This window comes from Metopolophium dirhodum, chromosome 2 (assembly GCF_019925205.1).
Source record: "Metopolophium dirhodum isolate CAU chromosome 2, ASM1992520v1, whole genome shotgun sequence".
NCBI lineage: Eukaryota > Metazoa > Arthropoda > Insecta > Hemiptera > Aphididae > Metopolophium > Metopolophium dirhodum.
Genome location: NC_083561.1, coordinates 3,348,680 through 3,367,235, shown reverse-complemented (window position 1 = coordinate 3,367,235; position 18,556 = coordinate 3,348,680). Strand labels below are relative to the sequence as shown.

Genomic DNA, 18,556 nt, shown 5'->3' with positions numbered 1-18,556 from the left:
ATTACTATGTAATAATATTATTGAGTCCAATAAATTGTAATCAATTGAATGTAAATACGATAAAACATTTACAATCGAGTTTACAATTAAATATTTAATGAATGATAGCAAATAAAATAAATTGGTTTTATGAATGAGATTATGAGAACTGTGTATAATTAAATTAAAATATAATATATTACATTCTTTTTAGTTTATATATTCATTAACATATTTTATTTACATACATTTTACCATGATAATATTTTATGATTGTGTATGATGACTATAGACATCTCGAAAAAGCTCTTCCTAAAATTAAACCTAATGTCGTCTAGCCTTGCAAAACTTGAGAGCGTACAATAATTAACAGTAGTCGGTAACACATACAATTCCAAACGGAAACGCCTGTTTTATTACCTACTTAATAAACGTTAAACAAACGGAATTCATTCATGGAGGGAATGCATGTGCACAGACATCATCGGACAACACTGTGGGACGATTTAAATTGAACGAGGAGAACCGGCCCGAAGACGATTGACGCCCATTGAGGGGGGCGACTTTCGCGAAACCATCAAACGCGCATTGTGTAACACAATCCTAAAATAGTATCGATACACGATTATCGTTCGGGCGTTATCGTCGTGGGTAGTGCGGGTCCTAATGAAATCTATAATTCTTAAAAGTGAAAAGTTTTCACTGAAAACCAAACACTACTAATTCAGCGGCTTTGTGTTTTTCAAAAATATGTAACCGTTATCATACAATTGGTCTCCGGTTTCGCGATAACAATGAACGACTTTAGGTCGGACCGGCTGTGGCGGATTAACGTGCGCAGAGTGCAGACGTACAGGTATAGGCATACAAATGTCACAAGTACTTTCAACGAACAACAAATAAATAGTTGTTCGAGTGGTTCGACGATTGTACTCAAAATGATGAAAGTGAGCAAAAGTGATTTTAGACGTAGGCCTTAAAAACGGTTAGCGAAGAAAATAATATGACCGATTCATGCGCAAGTGCCTCCTACCCTCTTCTCCGAACTTTTGCAGACGGAAATATTTCCGTTACCCCTTAGAAGCCGTCGCTTGCATGGCGGGCGGAAACGAGTTTCAGTGTGCAAATCCAACTGTGTCGGGTCGACGCGGCGACAGTGATGACGACGGGTGGTAAATACTACATAACTACTGTCATCGCTGTCGCCGATCTGATAATATTATAATACATATTATTATTAAACGTTAAAATTTAATATTACAATAGTAATGCACATCGTTATGTTGGTCAAGGCTACCGAAGCGGCGGCGAGTTCGCCAATAATTATAACCGCCGTTAAGCCGAGTGTGTGTGCACGGACATCTCACATTAAATAACATTTTACGAAAACGACCGGCATAAGACGATTACGATGAAAAAATGCATGATGCATAATAATAAAATTCGCTTACCTGGTGCCGAACCGCGGACGATCAAATATTATTCCGTGTTTGGGGTGGTGACTGATGGATATAGTATACTTCTATAGATCGCACACACAATACTATACTATCGTCGAATAGTAATATTACAATATTTCCGGGCGTTGCCGATCGCCTAATTTATTATTATCAGAGCATCATCACTAGTGTGAAAAAAAAATAAAAACAACACAACACAGCACACACAAAAAACCTCTCCGTAGCGTCCGCAGCCGGCCGACAAACTCAACTAATGGAGGGCGTCGGGCAGCAGCGGCGGGGCGTGCGCGCAGACTCGCGATCGCCGTCACGAACCGTCGACGCGTCAGTGTCGCCAACCCGTTCCCAGCTCGTGCCGGATAAGACCGTGTCGCCTCAGCCCAGCCGAAAAAAGGAAATACAATTATAGCCTAATATTATGTATAATATTTACATCACTTCACTAATTCATTTTTACCACATACAATATTAATATTTTATTATTCACAATATTATTCGATATTACTGTTTTAATTAATATCTACAACAAATAACAATCGATATCCAATCTTATAACCATTTTTCAATGTTTTCATTGCGCACAATCAATCACACAGTGTCCCGTTTCGCCAATCGCGTTGCCCGGACAAACATGACGACAGAACTTAAAAATCAAGAGCGCCAGTATGGAACAACTTTACAGCTATAATACTATAAAAGGTACTTCGCAACAACTAACAGATATAAAACCATAAGTAATGCAAAAAGATTAATCTTTTAACTTTGTGTGTGTAATTCCTACCTACATACTTAGGTACACTATTTTTCTGCTTCCGACAAAAGATGGACAATTCTTCTTAAGTTCGATTTTTTTTAATCAATTCATTATTAATATAGACAGTAAAAAAGCTGGTTAGTGGGTAACGCTCTGCTGTACCTACACTAGGTGTCTAGAGAGTCACTGTAATGAGTGTAATGGATGTGTTAAATTTGAATTCAATGACATAAAATCATTGTACACGAAAAACGATTCAGATTCTTGTCAGCCTATAACATTAGGCACTGTAATAACTAAAGATATAATGTACACGAATATAAATTAGTTATAATAGTTTAATTAAAATAATTACACGAAACATGAGGAGACCGACACGCACTGTACGACGTTCGATCGTCAACTAACTATCTAGTATCTACTGACTACTACTGATAATAATAATAATAATAATACTGAAATATTTTATAATATCTTACAGTACCTACTTAAGTTTGGCGTTTGATGATAATATATTGATATTATTGTGATTAATGTAATTTATTTTACTGTTAGGCATTAGCTATTAGTAATTAGTTATACCTTGGTATTTGGTACTATAGGTTAAATTCATTTTTGTTGAAAATATTGCATTTGATAATGCCATTGTCTGTAATGTCATTGATTATAAATACTATTATATCATTACTAGTATTTATAACCAATGGTAATGTGTATGCAATATAATAATATACATTATACCTAATTTCAAATGTTTCAATTACCCACGATTCATAAATAATATTTTTAAATTACGGAAAAATAACTAAAATCGTTATTTTTGGTTTTTATATGTAATTTTGTCCAAATTCGAACTTAAAATATCACAAACAGAACTAAGTTGTGTGTTTATATATTTTTTGGTTTCAGTATGAACTAGATATTTATGAGAATCCTTGTTATAAATTTTCAATCCTTAACTATAAAAAGCGGGTAAGTGGGTGTCTCTCTGCAGTACTTACAGTAGGTTACAAGTGGGCTGTAATGGATGGTGTTAAATTTTAATTCAATTATATAATACCATTGAATACAAAAACGAGACAGTTTGTCAGCCAAGGATATTTTATATTATATTTATATCGTTATAATTTACTGTAGCTGGCGTAAGTTGAATTAATATTATTAATTGCATATTGCCATATTTCAGAATTTGTGTAACATAATAATATAATTGAAAAATTTCAAATACCATGAATGATATTTTTAAAATATGACACAAAATTAAAAACGTTCTTTTTCCTTTTAATATCTAATTTAGTTCAAATTTGTACAAAAAATAACTATGAAAAACTGTGTTTATATATTTTTTAATTTTTTGGTTACAGAATAGTCTACTCACGTGGAACCTTAATTTAAATTTTCAATCCTTAGCTATAAAAGTCGAACATTTCATACATTTTTAACAAAATTATTTTAAATTTTAAATTTGAAAAATATTGTCAAAATTCAAATTTTAAATGCTCATAAAAAAAATTGTGCCTATGTATTTTTAATATTTTTTTTACAGCAATTGTAACAATATATCAGAAAACTTGTATTAAATTTTCATGTTTTTGGACAAAACGAATAAAATGTTATTGACATTTATAGAAATAATAACTGTCAAATTGGAAATTTAAAATGTCCTTAAACAGCTCAAAACAAGTCAAAATATTTCTAACATTTCATGATTTATAGAAAATGCTAATATAAAAATTCAGTGAAAATAGTAATAGTAAAATAATCTATGGTTAGGCATTCGTTTTTGAATTACAAAAAAAATAAGAAAATCGTTCCATGAGAAATCGAGTGGAAATTTGACTTTCCGGTAGACATTTTTTTCGTTAAAACATTTGAGGAGTCTTGTATTAAATTTTCAAATATAGATATAAAAGTAAAATTTTTTATGAATTTCTTACTCAAAATGATTAATACATTTTCAAGATTTCTACAAATTTTGTCAAAATTCTAAATTCAGACCATCATAAAAAATTATTGCGGACTTACGCTCAACTTTATTTTTAATTTTCATTAACAACAACTTATGAGGAACCTTATATTACGTTTCAAAATCTTTAACCGAGCAAAAGCAAACATTTTTATTGACATTATTTTTAAAATAACTACTAAAAATTAAAGATTCATATGATTATAAATAGCTCAACATGAGTAAAAATATGGTTTATAGAATTGCTTATACAAACATTCAGTGCAAATTTCATGTATTTATGTTAATTGTTTTTAAGTTAGGTACACCAAAAATCAAAATCAATTTTGTCAAAAACCGGTTTTGCCTAAGAAATTCCAATTTTTCCTTAATTTTTTTTTGGTTATTACCGGCGCTTTTGAATATAACTGGAACCTTAAATTTCTGAATTCACCAACTATAGATTTATTTTCCTACCAAAAGATGTTGAAGTTAAAAATTGAAGCATTATTATTTCAACTAATTATCGTGTATACACTATACAGACACAAAAAAAATATAACACACATCATTATAAAATCAATACGTTCATACAAAAAGGTGGAATTTTAGATACACTTGGAAATATTAATTAATTAAATAAATAAAAGCCTGATAGGCTTCGCAATTGTTTTCGCACCAGTAAATCCAATGGTCCTGACTCCTGAGTGAGGTCCAGTGACTAGTGGTAATTTAGTTAAAACGTTAAAGAATTTAGAATGAATACTTTTGTATTTAATATTTATACAAACTTCAAATCGGTATAGATTCGTAATATCATAGTATTGTATAATTGATAATTGTATAACGTTTTTTCAAAAGGTTAATCTTCAACTCCATTTTTCTATTATATCATTACACTTTATAGATAAATTTTAAATTTTTTAATTTATCATCTAATACAAATTAACATAGTACATTATTTAGACATTTTTTTATGAATATCTAACTCTTTTAAGCAAGCTTGTGATGAAGATAGAGAGTAATACGATATTGATTATTTTTAAACAAATAAATAAGAAAAACTACAGATTAATACATTCAAACAAAATATAAGAACAAATATTATTGAATAAAACTTAAATGAATAAGTATATTAAAATTAATTAAAACAAGCAGATACTTATTAAAAAAGAACTTAAACATGTAATTGTACCAATATTGAACGAAACGATTTAGCTCAAATCTAAAAATGACCATTTATATAAAATCTTTTTAACATTACTTTGCATAATGTGGATTTTTTTTTTGTACTAAATATTTATTGAGTTAAAATACATACGGCCTAGATAATCAATAAATGCTTTATCTAATACTATTATATATATTTTTTTATATTTATCAATAATTGGTATTAATTTGACTAAGTAAGTGAATTTATTATGAGTTCGAACTACAAAGAATTTTAGGGCGTGACGGATGGGTCAACCCTTACCCGTCATCGTTGCATTCCAATTATCAGATATTAAATAACAATTATAGTTATAGTGGGAGGGGTGGGAGGAATGTTCACGATATGCAACTGGTTCTAAAAAAATGTTTGTAATGGAATTTACAATAATGTTTATGATACTATATTGAACAGTATTAATATAGTAACTCTTAAAAACGAATAAAGCGAATACAGATTAAAGAGTCTTTAATAAAATGCTTCAATGCATAATAAAGTAGGTAGCTTAATTATAATAAATATGCGAGTGGCCTTGACTAAAAATATCAAGTTTTAATACACAAATCTATTATGAAAATAATAATTCTAAAATAGTTTGCTGATATTTAAGTTATTGAACTATCTATCAAAAAAAGTTTATGATTTTTGACATTTCTAGCATAATATATAATTTGTATGATGTATTATAATATATTACTTGATGTATTACATTTTCCAAAGGACAAAAAGGCAATTTTGTAGGTTTATGGTTATAAGATTCCTTTAAAAAGTTATATAACAGACTAATAGAATAAAAATACATACATGATTGTAAAATCAATAGATATCTCAGTATCTGAGCACCTATCTCATATTCTCAGTTCACTCAAAACGTAAAAGTAGATTTATTTTCTGTGTGGAGCACTGGAGCGATAAATGTATGAGTTATTTAATATGATGTGAAGGATTAGGGATTTCTAGCATTTGTATGTTATTTTTGTATAGTTAAATGAAGAGCAGGTCGAATAAAAAAAGTTGGGCACCGCTCACTGTAATGGATGTGTTAAATTTGAATTCATTAATATAAAACTATTATATGCGAAAAATGATTTTGGGCGAAGATGGGCAGACAGCCTTTATATTACTAAGTATAATTTATGGCATTATTGCTATTAAATTAATATATTTTATTGTTAATAATACAGTATATCTTTTATATTTTTTGATTACACTATGAATTACTTATATAGTTATATCTATGAGAAACTTTGTGGGTTTTTTTCATTAATGAAAATTTTAAGTTTCTATGGTTATTCAGTTTTGAATTACATCAAAATAAGTAAACCATTGCATGAGGTTTACGGGTAAACATTCAATGTCGAAAAACTTCAAACGTTCTTAAATCATCGCACGGCTCAGAATCTAACACAAACCAGGCTATAACTAAGGAATCAAAATCTAACATTTTGTGTACAATTTCCAGTATTCCTTCATTTTTTGTTTTTCCTGACGCTTTTGAAAACAACTGGAAATTGCTGACCTCTTAAAAGTACTAACTAGATTCACTTTCTGCCAGAGAAGATACTTTAGTTGAAAATCGAAGCATTACTTCGACTACTTATCGTGTATACTTACAGACAAAAGAATACCTAATTGTAAAAGTATCGATTAATGAACTAATTACATTTTCATTCTTTAAATGGATTTTTTTATTGTATTTTAATTTTTAACTATATAAGTTTAAAAAAATAATGATGATATACACGGCGATTCACCAAGTATCCTTACCCCCATTTATTCAAATTCTGATTTTCGGAATTTTTAAATATATTTAAATAACATATTTTCATATCATCGAAATGTTTTTGTACTACTTCAAAATGTACAGAAAAATTATCTGCTAAATAATGTACAGCAGAAAAAGGGGGTTCTCATTTAAAAAAAGAAGTTTGTATCACCACAGTACCTACACTCCTTAATTAGTAGTATTAAAAATCTTAAGCATTTGCATAATTGCAGAAAAAATGCATGCTTGGGGGTGAATCCCCCTGTCAAGTGTAAACTATATGATTTATGCGTCTATTCATTCTTATTCATGCATAGTAGGTAGTTTTAATTTTTATTAGTTTACTACAATGCCAGTGTAACAAATATGAAATAACCTAATAAAATTAAATGATACAATATGTTAAATCTCATGGTCGTCGTTTAAATATTTATGATTACCCATTTACCTACATAACCATGATCAATGTGTCTCCTAACTACTCCTTTTAGACATGACAATATAAATTTGAGTTGTACATATTATGTACAATGTACATTGTACATTTATTTTGTGCATATTATATTTTTGAATTTAATATATTATTCATGTATCACGCTATACATGTATCTTATTAAGTAATTTCTACAGGAGATAAACATATTTGATACCTAGCCTTTTATAATGAATTATCGAATCATTGATTAAAATGACTATGCTATCTTATACTGAAAACTGAACTTCTTATAAAATATTTGTATGCCTGTTTCCATTTCAATTCTCTATAATGTTTAATATTGGCATTGTTCTGAATAACTGGATCGCATCGTTTATGTATGTTATTCAATTATGTAGATAATAAGTAATATTGTAATAAGTTATTACTAATAATAATATAATTCGACGTTTGGGTTTGAAGTTATAAAGGTCAGTTATAGAACTAACCAATAGTTTTTAACTAGACGTATTCATTTTTATTACGATTTTATAAATTTATAATAATTTAATGATACATAGTTACATAGAGATAAATGCGATTCAATACATTTGTTCACACATTGTTGAAAAATTGTATTTTAGATTATGATTCTAAAATTCTAGATTAAAAAACTACAATATTTGTAAATTATAATAAAAACATTTTACAACGTACTATACTGTTAAGACGGTGATGTTAGTGTGTTATAATAGTACATTGTACAAATTATACATGCATTTGAGTAGGTATGTAAAAATTAGATGTCAATTATTGAACTCCTAAGCAAATTTTAACTAGGCTACTTATATTACACCAAATGCTGTTATATTACTCTCTATAGTATATAATATAGTGTTACATAATTACATTCACACTTCAATACTCCATACTAATATTATAATGTATAGGAATTTCATAGTCTATATTAGATATTATACTCTATCAGTATTTCTGAATCCCGGATCCGTCGTAATTGTAATTTGTAATACATTTTGTATACATGCCTAGACGTTGCGTGTGTTTTAGTTATTATTATTTGTTATTGTGTAAATATAGCACACACGCCTTATTATAAAAAGTAAGGCTGTTAAAAATATGTGTATACATTACCGTATATTTAGTAGGTACTCAAATTGAAGGAGTAAACTGTATACTATAGGTACTATGATATTATTACGGTCATGTCGAAATTCAAGTCAATGGCCTCAGGGAGTGGGGCGTTATTCACCGGCCGGCTCATCTAGTGTTGCCAATATTGGCTATTTTTGCATACAATTATTATGGAGATATTATAATATAATATTATGTAATCATGAGGATAAACCTATCATACTTATTAAAAATATTAAGTTCGAAACTAAAATATAAATATTGTTTGTATTCTCGATTTCCATCTCAGAACTATTACTTCCTAATTGACTAATTCATATTAATAGATATTTTCGAATATTAGTTTTGTCGTAATATAAACTTCAGCAGATAGTCACTATCTAAAATATTATAATGAACTTTTAGAGGACGCTACACCCTCGTGAATAATTGTCTTCGTCTTAAAAACGCATAACAGCAAATTGTACGTTCTGAATATTCCATTTTGTCTACTTCTGTTATGTTTAATATGACGTGAAATGATCTATCATACAGTTTTATATTTTAATTGTAAAGCTATGATTATTTAAAAATTGTAAATTGTTTGCACATGTTAAAATGCTCATAATTTGTTTTAAAATAAAATATATAAAAAAAAATCTAACCTGAGAGTATATGGGTGTAGCGTAATTTGTATATCATCCGAGTCAATCTTTTTCGCGAGCGTCCGGAAAATTTCCACCGTAATCGATTTTATAATCCTAGGAATACTAAAGTTATTTTTTTTAACGAATATATATTATTTATAATCTTTAAGCCAAATTAAGTTTTAAATTAAAAAAAAAGTTATATTAACGATTGTTTATTTTTAAATACGTACATATATATTTTATGAAAATACATACTTAGTCTTACTCGTTTTAGGTTTCTCTTGTTCTCTACTAGGTGTGGTCGTGTGGAATATCTTAAATTACTTCTGTATAGTAGTCCATCGCCTGTTTGTTGCAACTTTCGATTAGGTATATGGGACATCGTTTTTATACACTGCAGTCAATGACCAATATGGCAAGACTATTGTTGATTTTATAAAAATTTGAAAGATTTTAGAGCTATTTTTAGACATAAGAAAATTTCGACTTTTATTAGTTTTTTTTTAAACTATTTTCGATTAAAAATTCTTTGCTTGGTCAAAAAGCTTGAAATTATAATATAACGTTCCTCATAAATTATCTTGTTAGTGGAAATTAAATAAAAGTAGAGCGTAAATCCACAATAATTTTTTATGAGCCTCTGAAGTTAAAATGTTACCACAATTTATCTAAATCACAAGAATTGACAAATTATTTAGAGTTAGATATTCATAAAAATGTTTCAATTTATATATAAGCATTGATAATGTAATACGAGATTCCACTTATGTTTTCCTACATTTAACAAAAAAGTTTCCTGGAAAGAAAAATTAAATTTTTATGAGCTTTTGAAGTTAGACATTGGTATTCATCCGTAAATTAACAAATTCTCATACAACGATTTTCTTATTTTATTGTTATTCAAAAACTAATAACCGTAGCCTGTATAGGTACTTTAAATGTTTATTTTATCATACATGATAACATTTTTCAAATACTTCGTTTTAATTTGAGTTATTTACCTATATACATTATCAATTTTGAATTTTGAATTTTTTACTTTTTTTTTCTATAAATGTCAATTAAATTTTTCAATTGGTAAAAATGCTTGAAAATGTAATACAAAGTTCCTCATAAGTAGTTTTAATAGCAGTTGAGAAATATTAAAGATGTCTTTAAAACAGCAATTCTCATAAATATTTCATACTGTAACTAAAATCTAAAAAATATATAATTTTACAGCATTTTAAGTTCAAATACGGACGAAATTACATATTAAAACCAAGAATAACGACTTTAGGTATTTTGTTGTAATTTAAAAATATTATTCGTGGGTAATGGGGACTTTTAGAGTACATTATTATATTGTATAGGTACAGCAGTGTTTACTAAACTGTGGTTCACGGACCTCTAAGGGTCCGCATGTATGCTGAAGTGGGTCCACGAATTATTATTATTTATTATTGTTATAGGTTGTATGGTCGAATTGCACTTATTTTAGTCGAATTTCACTTGGGTTTAAAAAAGGAATTCCAACAAAAATATCATGCATTTGAAGGGATTAAAGGTTTATAAATCATTCATTTCCCTCCCACTTACAGGCTTAGGACTGATAATGATTTTAATCATTGGCGTAGTTAAAAATTATTGTTTTATACATACCATTGCCCATTATGTTAGTATAATATATTATATATACATATATTACGAGGACGCCACACCCGCATGTGTTGTCTCCGTCTTACAAACGCGTAACATACCAAATTTACGCTTAGAATTTCAAGTTTTATGCCGTTAACTTAAAAATTAGAGTGAATCTACCTATTATGAAACTTGATGGTAAGAATATTATCTGTGTTTTGTTGGAAGTTTTTTACGATAATCCAGTTTTCAAATCAGTTATAGCGTGTGTAATAAATTTAAATTAAAAATGCTCATAACTCACTTAAAAACTGAATTATCGTAAAAAAACTTCCAACAAAATATAGATAATATTCTTACCATCAAGTTTCATAATAGGTCGATTCACTCTAATTTTTAAGTCAACGGCATAAAACTTGAATTTCTGAGCGTAAATTTGGTATGTTACGCGTTTGTAAGACGGAGACAACACATACTGGTGTGGCGTTCGCTTAAATCATCAAGTATTATTATTGTTATTATTATAACTTTTCTTTAAACTAATTTTTGATTATTTTTGTTATAATAATATAATATATATAATTTTTTTATTCCTTTTTTTAAATCGTCAAATATTATTATAATAATAAACGTGAACGTCCATAGTGACCTTAAACTTTAACTCCTTATTTTGAATGAGTGCAGTTCGACCTTTTTTAAACCTAAGTGCAATTCGACCATTTCTTTTTAGGTAGTAAGTGCAGTTCGAGTATCCCGCCCTAAGGTCCGGTGGAGGAATGGTTTGGAAAACGCTGGTATACACTCAATGACATTTTCAAATGCAATTTTTTTTGGCAAATGTTAATTTAACTTCTTGTAGTACCTATTAATATCTAATACCTGATAGTAAAATAAATTACTTTATAATCTCAATAATATTATACAATTTACTCAGTTATATTAAAGGTTACGCTTAGAATCGTTTTTTGTAAACAATTGTATTATACCATTTATACCTATCATTAAATTCAAATTTAACACATCCATTACAGTGACTCTCTAGAGTCTAGACACCTGATGTACAGTAGAGCGTTACCCACTTACCCGGTTTTCTTATCTTCTATTTTTCTGTTCTTAAATGGGTCTTTGTAATGAATACTATGTTGATTCTTTTATCGTTTAAATCATAAATTAATAGTTTTGAAATGATACATATTTACATTTTTTAAATATATAGGTACATTTATGAGTTTCTGACAATAGGTACCTAGGTACTCTAAGTTATACCAATAACAGAACAAAAATATTCATACATATTTTATAAGTACATGCTGCTCAAATGCCATAAGAAATATATAATACATTCTATAGTTGATAGTTTTTATTTATAACTATTTAGAAATAATAAATTAAATATATTACATTTTTGATTTAAAAATGATTTCAATCATTTATTCTTATGTGAATCATCAATTAAAGTTTAAAATGTGTTGTGTTATTGTAATATTAGAAATCTACTTTAAATTTATATTATTTTATAAAATATAAGAGACAAAACACATTCTTTATGAGATAGTTACAGGTTTTAATTTAATTTATAAATCATTTTATTACTTTCGATCCAATAATATGATATATTTATTATTTTTTTAATTGTATACGAATTCTCGGAAGTTTTTGTAGTCTCCCCGCTATTACGGTAATACCAGAGAGCACCTAAGAAAATATACCTCACGTTTTTATGCTAATTATAAAAAGAAATGGGAAGTGGCTGGTTCGGATGTTCGGATGAGTCAGTGTAGTCCTGGTGAAAGCATTGATACGACGTCGTTTGGTCAACATGACCGATAGACGTACCCTAGCCGTACTTTTTACTTTGTGTACTTTTGGAGTCCCAAGGATTTTAGCCGCATCCAAAAATATCCCAAAATGGAAAAAACAGGTAAACAATATTATTATAATTTAAGAAGTATTATAAAAATGCTAACTTTTTATAACTTTAATAATATATTAAATCATAGTTATATTGTTTTGTGTTATTCACCACAAAATAAAAATATAAATCATGGACTAGTGAGTAATGATATAATTTGTTTGCTTGTTTGTTACATTTTTGTTACAGTATTGGTAAGGTGATAATTTCAATATTTTTGTAGGATTTATTTTAACGAAAAACAATTATATATTTTAAATGAATCAATAAGGGTTTAGTGGTTTATACTGACTTTCTAATTATGATTATCATCGGTCACGTTTATGTATACGACACTAGTTAAGTCCGTGATCAGATCTGGTAGCCTAGTGACCCACTATATAAACAAGGATGTGTTAGCCGAAGTGTCGATTTGTGTATCATACAAGTTATACATAGGTATGTTCTAAAACGCTCAGGTTATGTGCAACGGTAAAACTGATAGCCTACATACGATAAGCTAACAAAATTATTAAAACTTGAGACTATTCAATATTAAAATATTTTTGTAATTAATTATAATTTATAACACCGTTAAGAGATATCTGTATAATATAGTTTTTCTTAATAATAAACTTGAAAATATTTTTTCAAAAATTATTATAGAATATGATAAATAATATTTCCTAAATGTGGTACGAAAAATATTAAAGGTTGCATTTTCATCTAAAAACAAATGGTCTAAAAAAAATAATACGCGGTATGTCGATATTTTTCTTAAATGTATAGAAGCTAGAAACTAATAAAATCGTATAAATATTTTTGTCTCAATTACTTATTAGTTATTATTATAACCAAACAGCTTATATGTGTAGTAGAAACTTGATGGACAACTCTTTTTAAATATACTAGTTGAAAATTGAAACCAGTAATCAGTGGAATAATACTAACATGTACCTACAATTATTTATTATATGTGTATATTATACTTTATAAATGCGCGTCGGTACACCTACGAGTGTTTATATTACAGTTATATCTACTTTGCATAAGTATCATTTATTTACCGTCAATTAAAAATGTTTTTGAATTCTTTATAAAACAGTTTGGCCTTAAAAAATAAATATTTATGGATTAAACAATTTGATTCACAATTTCTTGCAAAACTATCCTACCTACCCAACTTTTTAAATACATATTTATAACTGATTGCAAAATATTTTTAAATGTATCATCATCAGACCTATTTATTATTATCAATTCACCACAAATAAATATAAAAGCTGACAACTATATATTTTTATTATTAGTTATCTATTTATTCCTTTGTCATTACGACTTTGGTAACATACATCATGAACTAAGAAGATTTTAACCTTGATATTATTCGCTAGTGTATGTATTTTACCAATGATCGCTTGTCATTAAAAGTGTTATAATTTATAAAAATAATTGATTCTATTGGGTATTTATAGAACTCTATAAGTATACTTTTACTGACAGACACAGTTCTTACCACATATAACACGTTAAACCATCATTGATAGCGAGCTCTTTCGCTGTGTTCAGAAGGAAGTAATACAGCGTAGGTGAGATGACTATTTTTATAGAAATATAAATCAGTGGTGTAGTCGGTCGTCGGTACTCGGTAGCGATTTTGAAAATAATAATAACAAATAAGAAAGTTAAATTGCAATAAAATACATGACGTGTATTTAATTAGTTATTAACAATTATATAAGTTTTTTAGATTTGATACTCTATTAACCATAGCTATACCTAACTATACGTTCAAGAATAATATGTTTCGATATATTTTATCGGAGTTGTATTGTTTTACATGATATGTACCTACCTAACTTTCTCAATATAGGCTTGCGAGGCGCCAGCAACACAAAATGAATCAAGTCATTACGTTTGTGATGACAATGGTGATATGAAATGCCTACCGGGGTGGATAGGTGACCTTTGCGATGTGCCAATTTGCAAAAAAGGCTGTGACCCAATTCAAGGTTACTGCAAACGGCCATCCGAATGCCGTTGCAAGTTGGGTGAGTGTCGAGTGACAGATAACGGAAATCATGATTCATCGGAATAGTATATAAAGACCAATCGCTTTGATATTATTGTTTTAGGTTTTTACGGCGAAATGTGCAACAAGTGTATAGCACTGCCCGGCTGCCAACACGGTTACTGCAACAATAGTTTCGAATGCAAGTGCTTAGAAGGCTGGGACGGCATATTCTGTTCAGAACGTAATGATGATTTTTTATTGAAAGTTTTGAAGATTGTGGACGGTGCATTAAAATTATCTAAATAATTTACATGTTTTATTTATGCGCAACGTACTAATAGCGGTATGCCATGAAGACTGTCATCCAAGTAAAGGGTATTGTGACTGGCCAGGAGAATGCAGGCAAGTTTAATTTACTTTGTGTAATTATTTTCGTCCTGTGTTGTATATCCAAACCATTTATTAACTATTAAATTTAGAGATATACGACTAATTTGTTTAAACTTTAAAGTATATTACTGAATATATTGAATTTTAAATGAATTGTTTTTGGTTGAATTAATAAAAATTTAAAAAATAGTATTTAAAGAAAAATAATTTCCTGTGGTTTAAATGTATTTATTGTAAAGAATTTAAAAAGTATAATACATTAATATGTACTTTTTATGTAATTTGAAAGTTTATGAATTAATATATGCTTTTTATGCAATTATAATTTACAATATGTTTATTTAAAAATAAAATTATTCAAGTTGCATAATTATAAATATTTTCAAGTCATAACCATACAAATTTTAAATTATGATATGGAGTTGTATTATAAATAATGTATATTGTATAATGCTTGCAAGTTAAAATTATACAAATTTGTATTTTTATAATTCTTGAAAATACTCTTACAAAGGTTAGTTCGTAATTTATTTTAATACAAAAACGATGTACTAATACATGTTTTTTTTTTATATTATCATGTCTATTGAAATTATACAGATGTCGTCTAGGTTGGACTGGTGATCTCTGTAAAGAATGTCAACCATTACCAGGATGTATGCATGGGACATGCTCTAAACCACTAGAATGTAAATGTGAGAAGGGATGGCAAGGAATTTTATGTCAGATACGTAAGTAAAATGTGTATAACATAATAACGGCTTTTTATAAATTAAAGGGATTTTGTTACAGCCGTATGCTCTGAAGGTTGTCATCGAGACCGAGGATATTGTCGTAAACCAAACGAATGCAGGTATGTAATATTATGTATAAATGAGTTATGATCAATGTTAATTACCTGAGCTAGTGTGTACACTAAAAATAAAAACAATAATTCAATGATGATATTAGGTGCAAGGTAGGCTGGTGGGGTAAGAACTGTACTCAATGTTTCGCATACCCAGGCTGTGTTCATGGAACATGTAACCGTCCATGGGAATGTAATTGTAAGCCCGGCTGGGGTGGTATGCTCTGCGACCAAGGTAGATACTTGTAAACTCAAATAACAGATAAATTAATTCCATTTTTAGGATTACGAGTAATTATCTTATATTTGTTTTAGAACTGAAATACTGCGAAACTAACAATGTCACATGCCAAAATGGAGCCACGTGTGTAAGTCTCCCAGAAGAAGATGGAAATTATAGATGTCTTTGCGCTGATGGATACATTGGACGAAATTGTGAAGTAGATAAAAAAAAGGTAATTTCTATAGGAAGGAACTAACTTACCAACCTAAAGGTACAAGGTAAAATAAAATGGACATATATTAATATATGTATGTAAACATGAGTGGGTTACGTACAATTTTAGGAGGTGGGGGGGGGGGGGCAAAATTAAAAATTCTCAAAATTGAAGCTAAATAAAGTTTCAATGTTATTTCAACATATAAATTTAAATATATTATGCTAGGTATAAATAATTCATATTTGTATTGTAAATCGTCATATATTATGACTAAATGCATTTTAATAAGTAGATACTTACAGTAAAATAAAAAAAAATTGTTGGAAAAATTATCATTTGGTATCGGTAAATGAGAACTGCAAATTATTCGTTTCATTTTAAACATAATATGTTGGATATCATTAATATTGGCATCCTCAATGAAACTATCCTTGTACAAGTTCACCCCTATATGATAAATATTCATTAAATTATAAGATCATGTAATTTTTCCAAGGGAGAATTAAAAAATAGTTTCTCTTTTGATTTATTGAAAAATTTAAATGTTAAATTCAATCCTATTTAAGTAAAACAATTACATATAATTAAAAATATTTTACGTTATAAATTGTTTTATAAACGTTATACCTTATACTATTTTTTTTATAGGTTGAAATCGTCGGGTTAATACCACCTAAGCCTAGCTTAATGCTACTTAAGTCATCAACAACTACACCTTCGACGGTGTCCGAAGATTTATTATTAGAAGGTGATGATGAATATGAAGAAGAAACTATAAAACCTAATTCCTCCATAGTTTCGTTGGTCAACGAAAATGAATCCTTAAATGAAACAATTTAATACTATAAAGACATTTATTAAAGCATTATGTCAAATAATAATTTATTCATCTTAAAATTAGTTTTATAATAATTGTTTTAATTTATTTATTTATTTATTACATTGAATTTGTACTGATACAACTATTATAAACAATATAATATTTTTATTTGTTAGTATAATTTATCTAATTAATTTTAGTTCCCAGCGGTCCCATACAATTGGTGTTAAATATACCGTCTAAGATGGGAATACGCGTGTGTCGGGTGCCCGGGAACAATACGTTTTTAATTGTACCATCACATTTGAATCAAACTATATTTGATAATATTACTGTGGATAAATAAATAAATTTATTTATTTACTTATTTACGCGGAACCTTGTTTTAAATTTTCAATCCTTAGCCATATAAATTGAACATTTTATACATTTTTAACTATAAATTTTTTTAATTTTAAATTTTATACATTTTGTCAAAATTTAAATTTTAAATGCTTATAAAAAAATGTGTGACTATGTATTTTGAACATTTTTCCACTGCTGTTGTTACAATATATCAGAAGCCTTGTATTACATTTTCAGGCTTTTTGACCCAACAAAATAAATTGTATTGTTATTTATAGAAAAAAAACTAAAAAAATTGAAAATTGTAGACGTCCGTAATTAGCTCAAAATGAGTAGAAATATTTTGAAAATTTTATAAAGTATAGAAAATATGAATATGAACAACTAATGAAAATTGCATGTATTTAGGTTATTTGTTTTAGAGTTACACCAAAAACGAAAATTGATTTTGTCGAAAACCGATTTTGTGTAAAAATTATGTGTTTTTCCTTAATTTTTGTTTTGTGTTTCCTTACGCTTTCGAAAACTATTTTACATTTTGACCTCCTGAATGCACCAACTAGATTCACTTTTCCATCAAACAAGATACTGTTGAAGAAAATCGAAGCAGTTTTACTGCTCCAGACGTTGGCAATAGACACAAAAACAAAAATAAAAATAAAAATAAAAAACACATCATTGTAAAATCAATACATTCATCGCTCCACTCAGAATCTAAAATTCAGTGAACATATTTTAAAGTATCTACGGTTATTCGTTTTTGAATTAGAATAGAATAAGAAAATCGTTCAATGAGAAATCGAGTGGAAATTTAACTTTCCGGTAGACATTTTTTCGTTGAAGGTTGACAAACATATTATTAGGAGTCTTGCATTACATT

The 18,556-nt window shown here is 28.2% G+C and overlaps 2 protein-coding genes across 5 annotated transcripts in view; one reads left to right on the top strand and one right to left on the bottom strand.

The window, feature by feature from the left end:
- LOC132939699 (spectrin beta chain) overlaps positions 1–2,077 on the bottom strand; it is a 28,062-nt gene extending 25,985 nt beyond the window's left edge. For 3 of the 4 annotated variants that reach the window (XM_061007017.1, XM_061007015.1, XM_061007016.1), the window contains exon 1: positions 1,431–2,077. The gene's annotated coding sequence lies outside the window, so the exon portion shown is untranslated. The remainder of the gene's footprint in view (positions 1–1,430) is intronic. The other variant, XM_061007018.1, reaches the window with a different exon arrangement.
- A 10,599-nt stretch (positions 2,078–12,676) lies between these two features.
- Positions 12,677–17,499, top strand: LOC132939700 (delta-like protein 1). The gene is made up of 9 exons (XM_061007020.1): positions 12,677–12,850; positions 14,694–14,871; positions 14,956–15,075; positions 15,176–15,236; positions 15,825–15,955; positions 16,017–16,077; positions 16,176–16,306; positions 16,387–16,526; positions 17,160–17,499. The coding sequence occupies exons 1-9, from the start codon at positions 12,749–12,751 to the stop codon at positions 17,349–17,351; spliced, it is 1,116 nt and encodes a 371-aa protein (XP_060863003.1). The 5' UTR covers positions 12,677–12,748; the 3' UTR covers positions 17,352–17,499.
- Positions 17,500–18,556: the final 1,057 nt, after the last annotated feature.